Raw genomic sequence first — 17,859 nt, 5'->3', positions numbered from 1 at the left:
TGCTGTTTCCTGGGGGCCTTTGGGGCACTTTGATGACACCCGTCTCGTCTGCCAGTCTCATGCATTCAAACCAAGCCCCAGGAAGTGCTCCGGACTTTGAGAAAGTATTCGTAGTGACCAAACAGCGGGTACTACAACTTCCGCATCAGTCTGTGACGTCACCGGCCCAGAAAGACTTTTTCCCATTGACTTACATTGGGAAAGAGACGTCTGTAAATCAGTGGATAACTTTTTTTTTTTTTTTTAACTAAATGAACGACTCAGTATGAACCATTTTACAGCCCATATTAAAAGCATTAGGTCATTATAGTTGCAAAATACATACAAAAGCTGAATCCAGGTTTATTTTCTCTCTCCATTCATTCTACTGAGCCGAAGCGGGAGATCGGGGGCGGGGCTTAAGGGGAAACGCGACTGCGCATGCTCTATTCTCTCGAAAGCCAGGCATGATGGGTAATTTGTGACGTTTTGCTCTCGAGAATCTCAGGCGATTTTGTCTTCATGCGCCAATGAGCAGCATTCATAGGAATGAACGAGGCCCCACCTCCAACGCTGTACCAATTCTTATTATACATCCATGATTCCAACACCGCATTCCCCTTCCACCTCTTTATGTCCGTCAGCCATTGTCCCCTTGTCCTTCCTGCACCTCTTTTTCCCTCAACTGCACCGTGCATGGTATTTGCTAGCAAACCATTTGTTCTTGTTGTGTCCAGATGTTTAACTTTCGCCTGTCCAGTCCCTTCCAGCTAACAGATTTGTTTTTTTTAAGAGCCTTAGGAGGAGGAGCGGTTGTCCACCAAATGAACGGTCTTTCGTTTTTGTCCACATCGTGTTGAAGTGTGCTTGTAATACAATCTGAACCCCAAACTGCTGAGTTATGAGAGCGTTGGACTGTTTATCGCTCCATGTGTAGTTAAAGGACCATCATTTTCTGCATGGTAGGCCGCATGGAGAATATTAACTAAGCCTTGCAGAGAGCCTTGATGTGGGATTGAGGCATCTTGAATAAAATGTTCAGAGGTGAAATTTTGCAGGAGTAAAACGTAATCAGATCCTTTATTTTAGTAAAAGTACTAAAACCTCAATCTAAACACAGTCCTTTACAACTATAAGTCCTGAGTTCAAAATATTAGTAAAAGTACTACCAGCTAAATGTATTCGAGTAGTCATTGTGCAGAATGTCTCTTAATTAAAGTGTTGTTTTAGAATAGAATATTATACAATTCAGTTTCCATCATTAGAAAATACATAAAATAGTTATTTTAATGTTGGTATACATCAATATGGAGCACATTTTAAAAGCAAACTAGGAGTAAATATATATATATACCATATCAAAACTTGTATTTAAGTAAAAGGTAACAAGTATCAGATAAATGTAGTCTGGTAAAAGAATAGTAGTCAATACAGGAAATACTTGCGCCAGTCTGACCGTGGCTGTCAGTTGTGTTTACTCTCGAGACATAAATATAGTACGGACTGTATTCACCATGCCGTAGACATTCTTCAGTTTGATCATTTTATTTACATTTACATTTAACACTTTCTGTTTTTTTGATTCAACAACAGGCTGAGATTCTCACCGCTGATTGGCTTTCGCGAGACAGCGTCCTGCAAATGTATCACTCCAGTTGGAAAAATGTAACTGTCGCAAAGATATTTCATTGTGTCCTGTGTGAACGCACTTTTTGTTTCATTCCACCACTGGTTCCTTTCACACCTCATACTACACTAAATATTCAGTTTGAATCTTGGAGGTTTTTTGGAGTGGGTACACACCTATAATTTATATCATTTGATTTTGGCATTACAGACTATAAGTCTTTATTTGGCAGCTTTACAAAAAAAAAACATTTGACAATATAATTCAGGTGGATGTGTTCTTCATGACCCTGATTGCTGTATATTGTAGTTAGGTCAAAAACAAAAAAGCCTTTCACTCCGTTGCTTTAGATCAGGGGTGCCCAACCAGTCGATCGCGGTCTACCAGTCGATCGCGGGCTGAGTTCCAGTCGATCGCGAGAAAATGTGAGTAGTCTATCCTCCTACTGTTGTGTAAAATAGGCCTACATTAAAACTTCCATCTTAAAACATCTTAAATAGGCACAATGAACTGCTGATCGCGTGAAGCAGTGTGTAGATTTGTACAGCTATAGTAAGCTAGATCAGGCATAATCAAAGAAAAAATCTCACGCGCTTCTTTCTATCTGCGCGTGCATGGTATGGTTGCTAGGTTCTAACTAAGGACTCGGAAGGGCGCGAGAAGCTTGACTAGAGCGAGTGGATACTACCATGGCGGCAGAAGCTAAAAAATCTAAAACTTATCATTTTCATTCAGAGTGGGAGGAGGATTATTTTTTCGTGTATTCGAATGCCAAGTCCATCTGTCTTATCTGCAATGCAAATGTGGCTTTACCAAAGAAAGGGAATTTGGAGCGGCATTTCAAGACGGTCCACAAGAGCTACGATACAAACTTCCCAGCTAAATCACCACTGCGCGCCCGAAAAGTCAAGGACTTGAAAAGTCAGCTAGCAGCACAACAGTCCATTTTTACCAGGCCCAATACCACGAGTAAGGCTGCAACCATAGCTTCTTATCGTGTCTGTCGTGTTCTTGCAAAAGGAAAGAAATCTTTCAAGGATGGTGAGATTGTGAAAGAAGCGTTCATGGAAGCCGCAGATGCGCTTTTTGCCGATTTTAAAAATCGAAAGGAGATTGTGTCTGCTATTCAGGATGTGATGCGAGGGAATGGCGGAGGTTGTTGAACAGCAATTGAGGAATGATGTTGACACATGTGAGTGTTTTTCTCTGCAATTCGATGAATCCACTGATGCTGTGGATGTGGCTCAGCTATGTGTGTTCATTAGAATGGTTTTTGACACTATGAGTGTAAAAGAAGAGCTGCTGACCATTTTGACTCTGAAAGGGCACACAAGAGGCACAGATATTTTTCAGGTTTTTATGGAATTCGTTAGTAAGAGCAAGTTGCCCCTCTTCAATTAAAGACTTTCTGAAACGTTCAAACCATGCTGAACATGCACAGCTAGAAGACAGTCAGTGGCTCTTGGATTTAGCCTTTCTTACTGATCTGACTGACAAGCTCAATAACTTGAATCTAGAGCTGCAGGGTATGATGACTGATGACCACCTTGCGGCCTGCTTACGGCTGGCACTCAGCTCCTACTGTCCGGACTACGGGAGACTAGCTTCCTCGTCTCAGTGCCAGAAGTCCCACTAAGGTAGAGAACCACTTTTCCAACTTGAACTAGGCATTGTATTAATTGGGTTGTATGTTGTTGTGTTGTTACGGGCCAGTCCTAGGCCTACTTGTGCTTATTCTTTGCAGACGTACATTTACTTCAATAAATGTATTATTATTGTTAAAACTGGATCTTTGTGTCAGAACATTGTGTTATTATATAGGTGCACAATTAATTGTGGCTACGCTATGGCTTTCTATATGACTTGGTAGATCTCGACACACTATCAACTTTAAAACTAGATCTTGGTTCAAAAAAGGTTGGGCACCCCTGCTTTAGATAATGCATGTGGGGTTTAGAATCCGTCATGCTTTCCTCAACTTCCAATGCTGTAGCCAAGATTGTGCATGGAAGATGTCCAGTGTAGAATCATGGCGATGTTGCGTTCCGCGGAGTCTGATATAATTGTTCAGTCTGAGTTTCAGTTTTTTGTACTTTGCTGAGGTCAGAAACGAGCAACATTTATGATGAAACCATTCCAACAAAATGGCAATCTATCTTTAATAAAACACATTTGCTGATGCTGCTGAGAGTTTCTTGTTCCATTTATGACAATGGTTGTCAAAGGGTTTCCTCCCTGGATGCCAGGATTGGCCGTGAAGTCTCTGTTTATTTGCTGCTCCTCTTAAATATCAGAATCAGGCTGACTGCATGGGACTCTGAGTTTTATGTAAATTGCATATAAGCCGATTACAAGTGAGGCAGTTCCGCTCAAAACATTATTTATTTTATGGTCTTCCAATTTTCATGACCAGATGCGATAAAGGGAAAATAATATTATGGCCATTATCATTGCATGCATTATTGTAGTATTATGAGGATATTTCTCATGTCACACAAGGCAAGTCGTTTTTCTCCCACAGACGCAGCAAGTTCGCATTCCCTGTCAGGGAGGTGGAGATGAGATGCATACTTGATTTTATGGCAGTCCTATCAGCTTTAAGTATGATGCAGCTTTTGTGCTTTCATACTTGGAAAAATTAATGTTTTTAAAACTGTTTATGGGTGTTGAATGTCTCGGAGGGCCTTCGAAATATTGAAAAATAAAAAGGTGAGCAAGCCATTCATGCCCTCATCTTCTTTACCTACTTTATTCCCTATCTTTCTTGCTTTTGACTAGTACTGCTGACCTTTCGAAATGCATGGACTTGTGGAAACCTTTGAAAATAAAGCTGTTAAAAGCAAGGCTTCTATGTACAAAAATCCCACTGAACGAAGGTAAAACATGCAACACTTTTAAACTATTCTTTGTATAGGACTGAATGAGGCTTTAGTATGTTTGCCATGACCTCAGAGATTGCTTCAAATGTTGATGCTAGAAGAAAACAAGAAGCAGGGTTCACAGAGGAAGAAGTAAAAACGGCTCCGTTTGAGGTGGATGTAGGAGGTGGTGATGGAGGACTGGAGGGAATCCTTTCCTTTCTCCGTGACTAAGGTCAACGATAGTTCAGAAGCCAGTCGCTAACCTGATGAAGACCCAGGAAACTGTTGCTGCTACCATGTTTATTTCGTATCCTGTTCAGTTGATGATCACCATGGACAGAGGTTTTGGGTCTGCAGGTGCATTACCAAGGGAACTGCAGGATGTGCTCTTGTGAAAGGCATTTCTAGGTGCCATAGTTGAATGCATGATCAGTTACTCTTTCCCTAGCAGTGGATTTGCTCTTTACAGTCAGACAAAAAACTTAGGACTCATGGGTTTTTTGAAGACACTGTAAAGGCTTATGACTGGGTCTCCATAGGTTTTCTCTGGGTTGTGCTTACATCGTAAAGTGCTAGGCCTAGAGGGGCAGGAATTAGTCCTAAAACTCGCAAATTATCGGCATTTTAACGCTTCTGGTTCTTATTGTCTATCACAAATGTGTGTTTGACAAAGATCATGTTCCTGTATCCAATGCAAAAAGCCCATTCCTTATTTTGAGGGAGCCCTCGTGATACTAACTTCCAGGTTGGCCTTCAAAAATATGTCATCGCTGCTACAATTAATTGCAATCGTTGCAGTCTTTCAAGTTTATTTTAGTACATTTTGGACAATTTCCTATCTCCTATATTGATGATAAGGTTTGCTTCCATTTCTCATAGTGACATAACTGGTTTTCAATGACACTAACAAACTTTCCCACATAAATTCAGTCAAAGTTACAATAATAAATAATAAAAAATGTATATATATACATATATGTATGCACGATAATTACAATTACTGGAATTTTGGAAAATGCTGAAGAAGGGGATTTTTCAATTTGATGAGAATACAATTCTCAGTTAAACAGTTTTTGGACGACCTTAGTATTATTATTGCTTTTAATCAAAAATAATTATGGTAGTGAAAAATATACAATAAAACAATAATAATAATAACAATAATAATAATAATGACTTTATAAGGGACACAAATAGAAGGTCCATCATGTTGAAATCTTGATGAAAAATTAGATTAAACAAATAAGAGGATTATATAAACCCCTACAATATGAACTATTCTTCTTACATAAGAACCAAAGAAAAGGTGTGAGGGAGACCCTGCCCCCCTCCCTGAGGGCTTGCAGCACCTAGAGGCCCTGCAGAGCTGGCACTATGGAGACCATTCTGTGGCAGATTAAGTGAGCGGTGATAAGAGCATCGCTCATCTCTCCCCTGTCTCTCCTCCTCTGTCTCCCCCTATAGTCTGTCCTACCTCGCAGCCTACCCTGCAATCTGGAAAATTCTGGTTTAGAAATATTGCAACATTTCCTTTGTTATACTAAACCCTTTTTTGTTCCCCCTCTACCTTATTTATTTTCTCCCCAAATAACAGCAGTGGCGGGATGAGCGAGCAGGCAGAGGGAGAAGAGTTGGGAGGGAGAGAGAAAGGGAGGGAATACAGTATATAGAGAGAGGGAGTGCCTAAGCACTGTCAGAGCGAGCAGAGAGAAGAAGAGGATGGCACAGAAAGTTTATAAGGAATAGTTTAGGAGGAAACGCGTGAGAGAAGCTGGGGAATCTGCGGTGGCCAGCTGCAAGAGGGGAGATAGCGCAGAAAGGCTTTTAATTCTCAATCCCCACAGAGCCTTTGAAAATTACCAATCTTCTTATCACAGACGCAGGGCTGCTTATGCAAATTGTTGTGGAGTGGAACGTTTAAACGGAAAATTACTCGACAGCATTTTTTTTTCTCCCCCTCTCCCTCTCTCCCTCTCTCTTCCACACAGAAAGCCTGTTTTGAGTCTCAGATAAGAAGATGAATTGCTCTCTCTGTGCTTTGAAGCGCGTCAGGATTTAAAGACTCCAGCCTCGGCTCTGGTCTAACGTCGCTGCTCTTGCTATGCCTTTGTAGCAGAAAACAGTCTGTAAAAAAACGGGGGGGAAAGCATTTCAAAACAACATATTCTGTGCTCCAACCCAGCGTCAACGCCCGAGGAGACAAGGAAATAAATATTCCTTTGCTATTAACTTTAATATGTTTATGTTTGCTTAACACGGTCAGCACTGTTTTTCTTTTTTTTTCATACATGGCAGACGTGAATGAAAAAAAGCTCATGTGTGGAAAAAATGTTTGAAGCATTTCATGTCTTAGTTTTATCACAAGCAGTATTGGAAATAGAGTGACTAGACGTCCCGAAAAATTCGGGACAGTCCCGAAATCTAAGCTGTTGTCCCGAATCCCGAATCCAGCCCGAATTGTCCCGAAATTATACTAAATCCGAATCTTGAGTAGTTATTGTCTGATAAACCATTACACACTGTATGTCCCTAGAGGTTGAGTCGTCCTGCAGCCAGTCGCGCGCCGGCTGCTTATTGGCTGTGGCAGCCCCTAATGTATCTATTTTGAGACCACGTGGCGCTGACGTCATCCAAACGCCCTCCCAAATTTCAGCCAATCTCATCTGGTCACCCTAATTGGAAATGGAACGGAAAAACATACAAGAGCTATAAGCACTGAAAATAACTGATTAAACATTTGTGTAGGCTAGTTTTCCAAACAAAGTTAAAGTAAAAATAAATCACAACAGAAAAGAATTAATCAATAACTGTCTTTCAAATTAAGAATGAGTCTATAAATAAACACATATCAGCATCCATTCATTTAAAGTACAACATATTCTCAGCTATACTGCACTAATTGCCAAAGGTTGTGGATAAAAACATTAAAACACACAACTGAATTAATGTATTGCTTTCAAATCCAAAACAGCTTGGATAATTACACATTTTTAGTACAGTTTAAGTACAATATTCAAAGTACATTTGAATTCAAAATGTTATATAGCGTATAACTTTTGGACACTTTGATTTTCCAAAAGGAAACCCTGAAGAAAGAGCTCACAATGTTTGACACGTGCACAATATCCTGATAATAAGAGCCAAAAATGTGTAAATATGCAGTGTATTTGTTTAGTTTGACTGTACTTTAATATCAAATGCACAACATACAGTATATAATAATAATAATATTAATATTAATAATAATAATAATATTATTAATAATAATAATATTAATGATAATAATAATAATAATAATAATAATAATAATAATATTAATAATAATAATAATATTAATAATAATAATAATAATATTAATAATAATAATAATAATAATAATAATAATAATAATATTAATAATAATAATATTAATAATAATAATAATAATAATAATAATAATAATAATAATAATAATAATAATAATAATAATAAAATAGCGCTTTTCGTAATGCTCAAAGAAGGTTTACATAAGATCAGAACAGAAAACAACAAAAGTCCTATTAAAACTGTGGAGTAAAATACGGGGGATGGGAGTTGATTAGAGACTGAAAGCTAGAGGGAATAAGTGAGTTTTTTAGAGATTTTTTGAAGGATTTAAGAGTGTTGGCCTTTCTGATGTGACTGGGAAAGGAGTTCCAGAGGGGGGGGGGACCTTCAAAGTTCAAGCAACATCACGTCCAGTTGCCTCATGGGGGTCCATCCCTCTGAAAAATCTGCAAATCTGTCCTGAATATAGAGAGGTTCAAGAGCTTTTTAGCACTTCCGGGTTCCCTCGTGTAGAAGTCACTAGGTCTGCTGCTAACACAAGCCGAAGAGATTGTAATGTTTAGTTATTTGACATCAAATATATCATTAAATATCCCCCTGGTGAATGTCTGAAGCTCTTACTTGTCTTAAAAACAGCGTTTGCAAACTAATGACTAATTTCCTACCAAACATCATTAGCCAGAACTTTAGCCGCCTTTAGCTTAGCGGTAGCGATGCCATGTCATGCAACCTTGAAAACATTACGTTAGCTTCTGGTGATTGCATTAAGGCTTTAACTATTATGGCAATTATGATAGTAATGGAGATAGATTCACAACTGGCCCAGAATGATCAGAATGAAGCGGATTTGGTCCTACGGTTAACTGTAGGAGTAACAGTGTTTATCTGAGGAGAATGGTGATAGTTATCCTGCTAAATAAAACGTGTAAATATCACAAACGTTTGCTAACAATCCAATCCAAATCCAATAGAAAAATCCCATCACACAGGCAGCCATGGCAGCACTATCTTCGGCCTACACAATTACATCATTACTGCACCACTTTATTACTGGTGGGCCTGGGTCCTGAGCCTTTTAATGCACAGTTTACACCACGCAAAGAATTTAAAATGAATACATTACAGTTGCTGCTATCCTACCAGTCCACCAGTAAATCCAAAAGCAGTCATGTTGATTCAGTCCTCCAGTCATTGGAGGATTATGTAATTAACAGTTCTCAGTTATATTTGCTGGAAGTATTTAAGCCTGAAACCCATCCTGATCATTATCTCACAGTTTTGTTTAGTTTTAAAACTCAGTTGGCTCTTTCAATAGTTGGTTCATGAGCGTTATCACCCACTCGAAGAGGATGGAAGGGTTTCCATGAGGGGACAAAGCTGAAGTCACAATTTAGTTCCAGTATTCTTTATCATGTTTTTCAAGCTTTTCTTTAGAAGTTTAAGCAATGTAATTAAAATTACCAAACTACATCATATTCAACCCTTACAATGGGCGGAAATCATTATTTTTGGGTGATTTACATCTGCCATCTCTTGCTTCCCTCCCTCCTCCCCCCTCAGGATAAAGGGGCATCATAGAGACAGCAGAGCATCACAGAGCAATCACTGCAGTCCTGCATTTGACCTGTGTGTATCAGCGTGATCTTGGATCTGCTATCTCCTCCCACTGCGTTAATTGTGTCCGGTTGAAAAGCCACTTTTTTAGTTCTTTCATGTTCGATTTTTAAGACGCCATCTTTGTCATGTAAGGGATAATGTGCAGCGAGGCGGTCATTATGGGGAAACGAACACCCGACAGGCTGATCAGGGAGCCCGACGTGAAGTGGAGGGTTCTTTATCCCGCTTATAACACGACCAGATACTAAACAAACTAAAAACTTGACTCCCAACATTAATTGAAATTATTTTGTTTAGTGGCTTGGTGGTTAGTAAACTGGTACTTGATATTTGCAATGCAGACTTGGGGGTTTGGAGCTGAATATGTTTAGCTCATGCACTGACAAATCCCCTGTTAAATCACTGCTGTCCTTTTTAAACTACATAGAAAGACTGAAACTTTGACTTTGATTATTTGTATTATGTCAACATATTTCACTGATTTAAGTTAGTTAAAATCAATAATATATATTGTGTTATGTTATGTTATTGCTTTCAACTAACTGAATACAGTTTTGTGAAATGTGCTGACGTAATTTAATTTAATTATCAATGGTTCAGTTTTTCAGTGTAACAGCAGAATCATTGTTTCCCTTTATGATTGGCTTGCCCTGCAGCAGTGGGCAGCATCCAATAGGAGAAGTTCTCATGTTTAAATCGCACCTCTCTCCCCACAGAGGCAGCTGAGGAAGAGGAAGTGCTACCTCCTGGTGGCCGGAGCCATCTTCCTCACCATCCTCATCATCATCATAGCTGTTTCAGCAAGAAAATGAGAGCGGCCACTGTGGTAAGAACCAACACCCACAATGCAACACTACAACCATTTCCATATTTATATTGCTAATTGGACAAATATGGTAGTATAGAGCTAATATTCACCTTTTTATTAAGATGCAACTGATGTGAGGACACTCTGGCTCCCTATTCGCTGTAAATAACATTGTACTTGAGAGGGTCGCTGGGACATTAGTTAAACATTTCCTAGAGCCCAACAGGATGTCTGTGAAACAGATGATATTCAGCATGTTTATTTATAATTAACATTATAATAACCTTTATCTCTTGTTGAACTTGTGAATGTGTGCATGTCACTTTCAAAATATGAACACGTTACAATTCAATAAGATCCCAGAAAATGACTTTTTACTGCAGCATTTACCTATTTGTTCTTTTGGCACTTCCACCTTGGTCTTGGCTCATTTGCGAATATTTTGCATTAGTCGTTTAAGAATACAGAGTTGTATACATGTATACCATTATAAAATGACTCCTAATTTGTGAAAACATACATTTTTTTATAATTGAAAGAACATTACCGTTTAGCAAACCTTTTAAGGATTTATTTTTATTTTTATGACAGATGCATGAAGGTCTTCTATTCTTTTTGATTCAAAACTCTACTCTAAAATAACCTCCCATTGGACATGGCCATCGTGAGGGTCCTCTTGAACGTTATTTCATTAAAATTTGAGGTAACCCTCTGAAAGAAAATACTGCTGTATATAATTTATGAAAAGTTCCAAGTGAAGGAAATGTCACTTTGTTGCATAATTGTCATTGACTCTCAGTCAACTCAAAATGTTTAATTTGCTCATTTTGGTGGCTAACTGGAGAGCTATCATTTCTCGTGATATCACAGATGGTACAGCAATGTTTCCAAAAGTCTGTTGAAATTCATAATTAATTGCCTCTTATTTACATATATTATAAATTGCAGGCGCTGAAAAAAAAACAGTATTATTGTTCACTGTGAATAAGACCCGGTAAAGAAGCTGACAGGTAACACTATAGGACTAACTTGCATCCCGTTACTAATGGCGGGATGAGATATTTTGATGGTTTTGATCATTTTTCTTTGTTGAATCTTTCTTGACACTCAATACAAGATGTTTCTTCTTGCATAAATTATTGATTGTCATCTATTTTCCTCGTTGGGGAGGTAAATGGAAACGCTGTGGAACAAGTCATTCCATTCATAAAGCAGCGGGATGAATCGATGCTCCCGTGGCGAAGGGCCCATGTTGAGGCTCAGTATTTGGCGGTCGACACTCAAGTGGCTAGACACTAGCAGTTAACACAGTGAGACAGTCTCAGTCCAAAGAGAGAGAACGGAGCATTGTGAAGTCTGCTGTTGATACATGCTCACAGAAAGATGTATTGGTCCTCACCTGCGCTGTCACAAAGCAGAGCCACAGTGCAGGGCAGACATGTGCTGGTGTTTATCCAAAATACTACGCATTCCAGTTATTTTGTCTATTTTGTAAAGCATGAATTTTTTTGTTTGTATCTAAATCCAACTTAGTCAATTCATATCTCACCATGAATACAAAAAAACGAAATGAGCACTAACTTAGCAGAGAAAAAATAACAGTTTCAAAATAAAACCGATGCATAGTTTCAGCACCTAGCAAGGATTTCCCATCAGTCTGCATTTCAAAAGATCCCAGATGTTTGATTTTCATAAATCTCAATGAGTTTCTTGCTTATGGAAATAACAAATGTAAAACAAAACCAGGTTGTCAGATATAAAGGTTTATAGTATCTGTGTTGTAGGTCATATTTCGGCACATTTTTATCCTGTTTACAATCTACCGTGGTACCATGTTTTATTAAATATGCCAACGTTTGTGTGGTAGAAAGCCTCCCTGTGTGTGTGTGTGTGTGTGTGTGTGTGTGTGTGTGTGTGTGTGTGTGTGTGTGTGTGTGTGTGTGTGTGTGTGTGTGTGTGTGTGTGTGTGTGTGTGTGTGTGTTAGTCTTGTTTTTTTCCATTCTGATTCATTTCTATATACACATTTTAAAAGTACAGTTCTGTTTTATGTGAAGTCAAACACAAAATGAAGGGGGCAGGTAACAAATCTTATAAATATAATCAAACAAAATGTGGTAAATCTTGCAGGCGTTGTATATGCTATTCAAATATCTATGTTGCTGAGTCATCACATGGAGGCATTTTTTACTTACCCATTTGTGTCATTACTTGTGTCTCTCTAGATGTTGTGATGTCACGGGAGGGTGTATCATAGAGTGCAGATACATTCCACTCAATTCCAAAACACACCCTACCCACTCCCAGTCCGTCTGAAGTCACACTCGCAGCTGAAGGAGACTCCCTTCTTCCTGGTAGAGGGTCAACGGCAAGCTTTAGGACAAACTCCCCCCTCTCTAGGAGGAACATGGAATTGCACGTTCTCAATTCAGCATCTCTTGGACATAAGATAATAAATAATAACTAAAATGAAACAAAAAACATCTTTAATGGTGTTTCTTTATTTGCAAACTTGCACTGCGCAAACTTGCACTGCGCAAACCTGCACTGCGTAAGCGGGAGATGGTGTGTCATATTGGACAGCTACGAACAGCAACTCAAGTAAAACATTTGACACAGCGGAGTTCTGCAAAGAAGAAAAGAAAAACTCCAAAAACCTGACAACATTCATTTGAACAACTGCGTTGATTTATTATTATTAAGATAAGAAATGCTGTGGTTTAAGCAGCAAGCAGTGAAAAACAGGACAGTGTTGTTCACTCAGGATAATAAAACAAAATTAAAATGATGTACAGGTACATATCTGTTTAGACAAAAAACAGAATTAAGGACTTCAATGAGCATATAAACAGATTTGTATCCGGATTGTTAAATATATTTATAATCTTAAAACGTAATATCCGATTATTTGAGTTAGTTGGTTATGTACATTCTAAGAATAAGAGAAAGGGGATTTAACTTTGACAGCTATCATAGTAAAGATAGATTTACTGTACAAGTATGCATCATTTATGGCATAAATAATTCATATCTAATTATCATCTTTGAAATGTCCATTTATTTAAAATGAGAAATGTATGTTTGGCCAAACTTTCTTTGTTGAGATTCCTGGAAAAGGGAAATTACTTTAAATATGTTCCATAAAGAAGTAGATTGAAGAACAAAACTCTGTTTTTAGATCAGATGTGACAATTATTACTCTACTCTGTTGTGTTGACACACATTAAACACACAGAGGATATACATGCACAAACACAGAGGAAATACATGCACACACAACCACATGCAGAGGAGAGGTGGCAGAGCAGAGGCAGCCAGGTACCCGGCGCCAAGGGAGCAGATAGAGGTTAGGTGCCTTGCTCAAGGGCACCTCGGCAGTGTCATAGGAGGAGAACTGGCACCTCTCCAGCTACCAGCTCACTCCATATATATTTTTTTTTTTGGTCTGATCGGGACGTGAACCGGCAACCCTTTGGTCCCAAGACCAAGTCCCTACTGACTGAGCCACTGTCGCTGTACATTGCTGTCCAATATGTCAGACCATCTCGCGCTTGCGGAGTGCAAATCGGGTAGTGACAACCCACACCCCTTCCACACTCGTTGGTTTGGAACGGCCCTTTAATGTGGTGGACCCTCCGCGGGAATGTGCAAACGGAGTGGTGGTGTGTAGGGTGTAGGGGGTGGTTTGGAATTGGGCATCCCACTCGGATTGTGCAACAGGGACTACAACTCCCATAATCAGCAGGGCATTTGGCAAGATGGCTGCTGCCCAGCTGAAGATGGTTTTGCCGATTGCTTTTGGGAGAGAGCACAAAGGGGGAAGGAGACAGTGTGAGATGGGGGAGACAATGGTTGAGGTGCCCTTTGAGAAAAAGTGGTTTTATTTACTTTTTGTTGTAGTCCTTAGTTAGATTAATCCTTCTGTTTTGTTTATAATGACGATTTGAGTTTGTGACCTGTGCCTGCTGTCTTTTATTTATCGCACCCACACCTCCAGCTGAAGAACCATCTCCAGACATCACAATGTGCATAGATTAATGAATACCTCCCAATTCTCATGACACTAACTGGAAGGGTGTAGCTTGATTAATGAGAACCCATTGCATTTTGGGGCCCAACAGAATCACAGGGCAGAAAACAAATGTACCCTTTGGTAACATTGCGAGACTCTAGCCAAAATTATACAAAAGATAAACCAGAAAATGGACTAAAAAGTAGAATTGTCGCTCAGGCAACAGACAGCGTTTTTTAATGCATGGGAATGATCCAAGTGCAGCCAATAATATCCATGTGTGCATTTATTTCCATTTCCCAATATGAATCAAATACAATGATCAGGTTTCCTACATATAACTTTCCTGTGACTCTCCTAAGGCTACTTGTGCTTTTCCCAGTGGTTACATACGATTACACCAGGTGCCCAAAGATGCTTTCAAAATAAGCATCAATAATGACCAACAATATGACATAATGGCTCTTAAATTTCCTGCCCATGAATAATAAGACAGGAAGATTACTCAAATTAGTGCTATAATTATTAATAAGAGTCATTTCCAAATTAAAAAATTGCAAATAATTAGCACAATGATACTCTTAGACCCTTTAAACATAACATTTGCATTTACTGACGGGGGAGGAATGCACCTGCACTCCTTAACAAAACAAATTAAAGCTATATACGTTTGTGCTCTTTACAGGGTAGGGATTAACATACGCCCTGTAATGTAGTGTACCCTAGTGCAAACTCAAGTGTCTTTTTTATTAATGAAGCAAAGGCCACTCCAAAGTGCTGGATTTTGTCTTAACCAGTCCTTTAGAGTCTGTGATGGTCTGCATGACTCTTCCCAGAAACAGTATCATCACAATGTGTCCTGGTGCTAGATTCTGCTTAGCTTGAGTCCATTTTTGACGATAGAGTGTTCGTCAGAGCGGGCAGTTTTCCCTTTGCTGCAGGTAGGAGGTCTACTGAGGCGACTAATGAAGTTGAACTAATAATTATTGCTGCAGAGTATCACAAGTTGCGTACTTTTGTACTTACTGTGCATGTTTTATTTGGAGAGCATTACATTTGATTGTTTAAAGGCCTTATAATATCCTCGACACAGAGGTGGGAAGTAACTCATTACATTTACTCAAGTACTGTACTTAAGTACAATTTTGAAGTAATTGTACTTTACTTGAATATTTGTCATTTTATGCTACTTTGTACTTCTACTCCACTACAGTTCAGAGGTAAATGGTGTACTTTTACTCCACTAAATGTATTTGATACCTTTAGTTTCTTTACAGATTTGGATTAATGATGTGAAAAAAAAGGTCACACACACTCTAATATTCATTGGACCGCCTTTAGCTTTGATTACGGCATGCATTCTCTTTGGCATCGTTTCCGCAATCTTCTGCAATGTCACAACATTTATTTCTGTCTTGCATTAAAAAAAATGTAATCTTGTATTGATGACGGGAGATTTGGACCACTGCGCAAAGTCTTCTCCAGCACATCCCAAAGATTCTCAATCGGGTTAAGGTCTGGACTCCGTGGGGGCCAATCCTTGTGTGAAAATGATAATAATAATAATAATAATAATAACTTAAACTTATATAGCGCCTTTCATGGTACCCAAGGTCGCTTTACAAATAGGGAGGGGAAAAGGGGAGTGGGGGTTAGGGATCAAAGGACTTAGTGCAGAGAAATGTTTTGAGGTGCTTTTTGAACATGAGCAGGGATTGAGCAGAGCGGACGTGGAGTGGTAGACTGTTCCAGAGTGTGGGAGCATTGGCAGAGAAGGCCCTGTCCCCAAAAGTTTGCAATCGGGTGCAGGGAGTGGCCAGCAGGTCCTTGTCAGAGGACCGCAGGGAACGTGACTGAGCGTAGGGGTGGAGGAGATCTGTGAGGTATTGTGGTGAGAGTCCATGGAGAGATTTGTAGGTGAGCTGGAGGATCTTGTAGGTGATGCGTGACTTGACTGGCAACCAGTGGAGCTGTTGGAGGATGGGAGTGATATGCTGCCAGGGTTTTGTGTGGGTTAGAACCCTGGCAGCTGAGTTCTGGACGTACTGAAGTCTGATAAGGGCCTTGCAGTAGTCCAGACGGGAGGTGATGAAGGCATGGATGAGTGTCTCTGTGACTGAATGCGTGAGTGAAGGCCGGAGTCGTGAGATGTTTCTGAGGTGGTAGAAAGCAGACTTGGTGATGTTGTTGATGTGGGACCGGAAGGAGAGAGTGGAGTCCAGGATGACGCCCAGGTTGCACACCTCCGGAGATGGGGAAATGGAGCAGCCATCCACAACCAGGGCCAGGTCACCAACTTTCCTGAGCATTGGTGCAGGGGCCACCACCATGAGCTCTGTCTTATTGCTGTTTAGTTTGAGTAGGTTTGTGGTCATCCATGATTTGAGTTCCTGCAGGCAGTTGACAAGTTGTGAGGGTGGGAGCTGGGAGGAGGGGTTTGTGCTGATATAGAGTTGGGTATCATCGGCGTAGCAGTGGAAGTTGAGTCCATGTTTACAGATGATGTGACCTAGGGGTAGCAGGTAAATAGTGAACAGCAGAGGACCTAGCACAGAGACCTGGGGCACGCCATGGTTGACGGGTGCTGTATGAGAGTTGGAGCCATTTAGGGTGATGAATTGTTTCCCGTCTGTGAGGTAGGACCGGAACCAGGACAGTGCTGAACCACTGAGCCCGATGAGCTCAGAGAGGCGGTGGAGAAGGATGGTGTGGGAGACTGTATCAAAAGCTGCAGAAAGGTCAAGGAGGATGAGGATGGAGATGAGGCCATTGTCGACAGCAAGCAGAAGGTCATTAGTGATTTTGATGAGGGCGGTCTCAGTGCTATGGTGGGTTCTAAAACCAGATTGGAGGGGTTCGAAGAGCTCATGGTGGGACAGGTGATGTTGAAGCTGTGCAGCCACTGCTCTTTCCAAGATTTTGCTGAGGAAAGGGAGGTTGGAGATTGGACGGTAGTTGTTGAGGTCGTCTGGGTCAGAGCCTGGCTTTTTGAGAGTGGGGATGACTGCTGCCATTTTAAAGCTTGATGGTACCACACCAGAGGCAAGAGGAGCATGTATGATGTTTTCCACTGGATGGCAGAGGATGGGAAGACAGGCCTTTACCAGTGTGGTGGGCATTGGGTCAAGACTGCTGGTTGAAGACTTGGCTGAGGTGACCAGTTTCTTGACTTGGTCGGCATTCAGTGGAGAGAAGGCGGATAGGCAGCACTGAGGAGAGCGGGCAGCAGAGTGGCGATAATCCTGTTGGGGCAGTGAGGGGCACAGGGAGAGCCCAGGAGACTGGAGCTGCCAGTGGATGTTGTCCACTTTCTGCTAGAAGAAATCCAGGAACCTGGAGCAGATGTCAGCTGCATCTGAGGGTTTAGCAGCATCAGGAGGGTGAAGAAGGCGGTTGATGGTGGAGAAGAGCAATTTGGGGTGTTTTTGTTGGTTATTGATGAGTGTGGAGTAGTACCTTGTTTTTGCCTGAGCAAGGGCTTCTTTGTAGCTTGTGACGTGTTCTTTAAATGCTTCACGATGGACAGTGAGGCCTGATCTTCTGTATCGTCTCTCGAGGCTACGTCCTGTGGTCTTCAACCTGCGGAGCTCAGGGGTGAACCAGGGGGCGGGATGAAAGAAAGACACGTAACGCGTGGTGAGAGGTGCTACA

The 17,859-nt window shown here is 40.5% G+C and overlaps 1 protein-coding gene across 3 annotated transcripts in view; it reads left to right on the top strand.

The window, feature by feature from the left end:
• Positions 1-17,859, top strand: part of tsnare1 (T-SNARE Domain Containing 1) — a 176,500-nt gene that overhangs the window by 135,302 nt on the left and 23,339 nt on the right. The window contains exons 11-12 of one of the 3 annotated variants that reach the window (XM_063879706.1): positions 10,107-10,216; positions 12,422-12,630. The exons of 1 other annotated variant lie outside the window; for it this stretch is intronic. In XM_063879706.1, the coding sequence (XP_063735776.1) occupies positions 10,107-10,202 (96 nt within the window). In that variant the 3' untranslated portion in view covers positions 10,203-10,216; positions 12,422-12,630. Of the gene's footprint in view, positions 1-10,106; positions 10,217-12,421; positions 12,631-17,859 lie in introns of those variants that run through there. One more of the 3 variants, XM_063879705.1, reaches the window with a different exon arrangement.

Source organism: Eleginops maclovinus, chromosome 3 (genome assembly GCF_036324505.1).
Source record: "Eleginops maclovinus isolate JMC-PN-2008 ecotype Puerto Natales chromosome 3, JC_Emac_rtc_rv5, whole genome shotgun sequence".
In the NCBI taxonomy this organism is placed as follows: Eukaryota; Metazoa; Chordata; class Actinopteri; order Perciformes; family Eleginopidae; genus Eleginops; species Eleginops maclovinus.
Note: the sequence above shows the minus strand (reverse complement) of the source record. Positions and strands in the feature narration are given on the sequence as shown.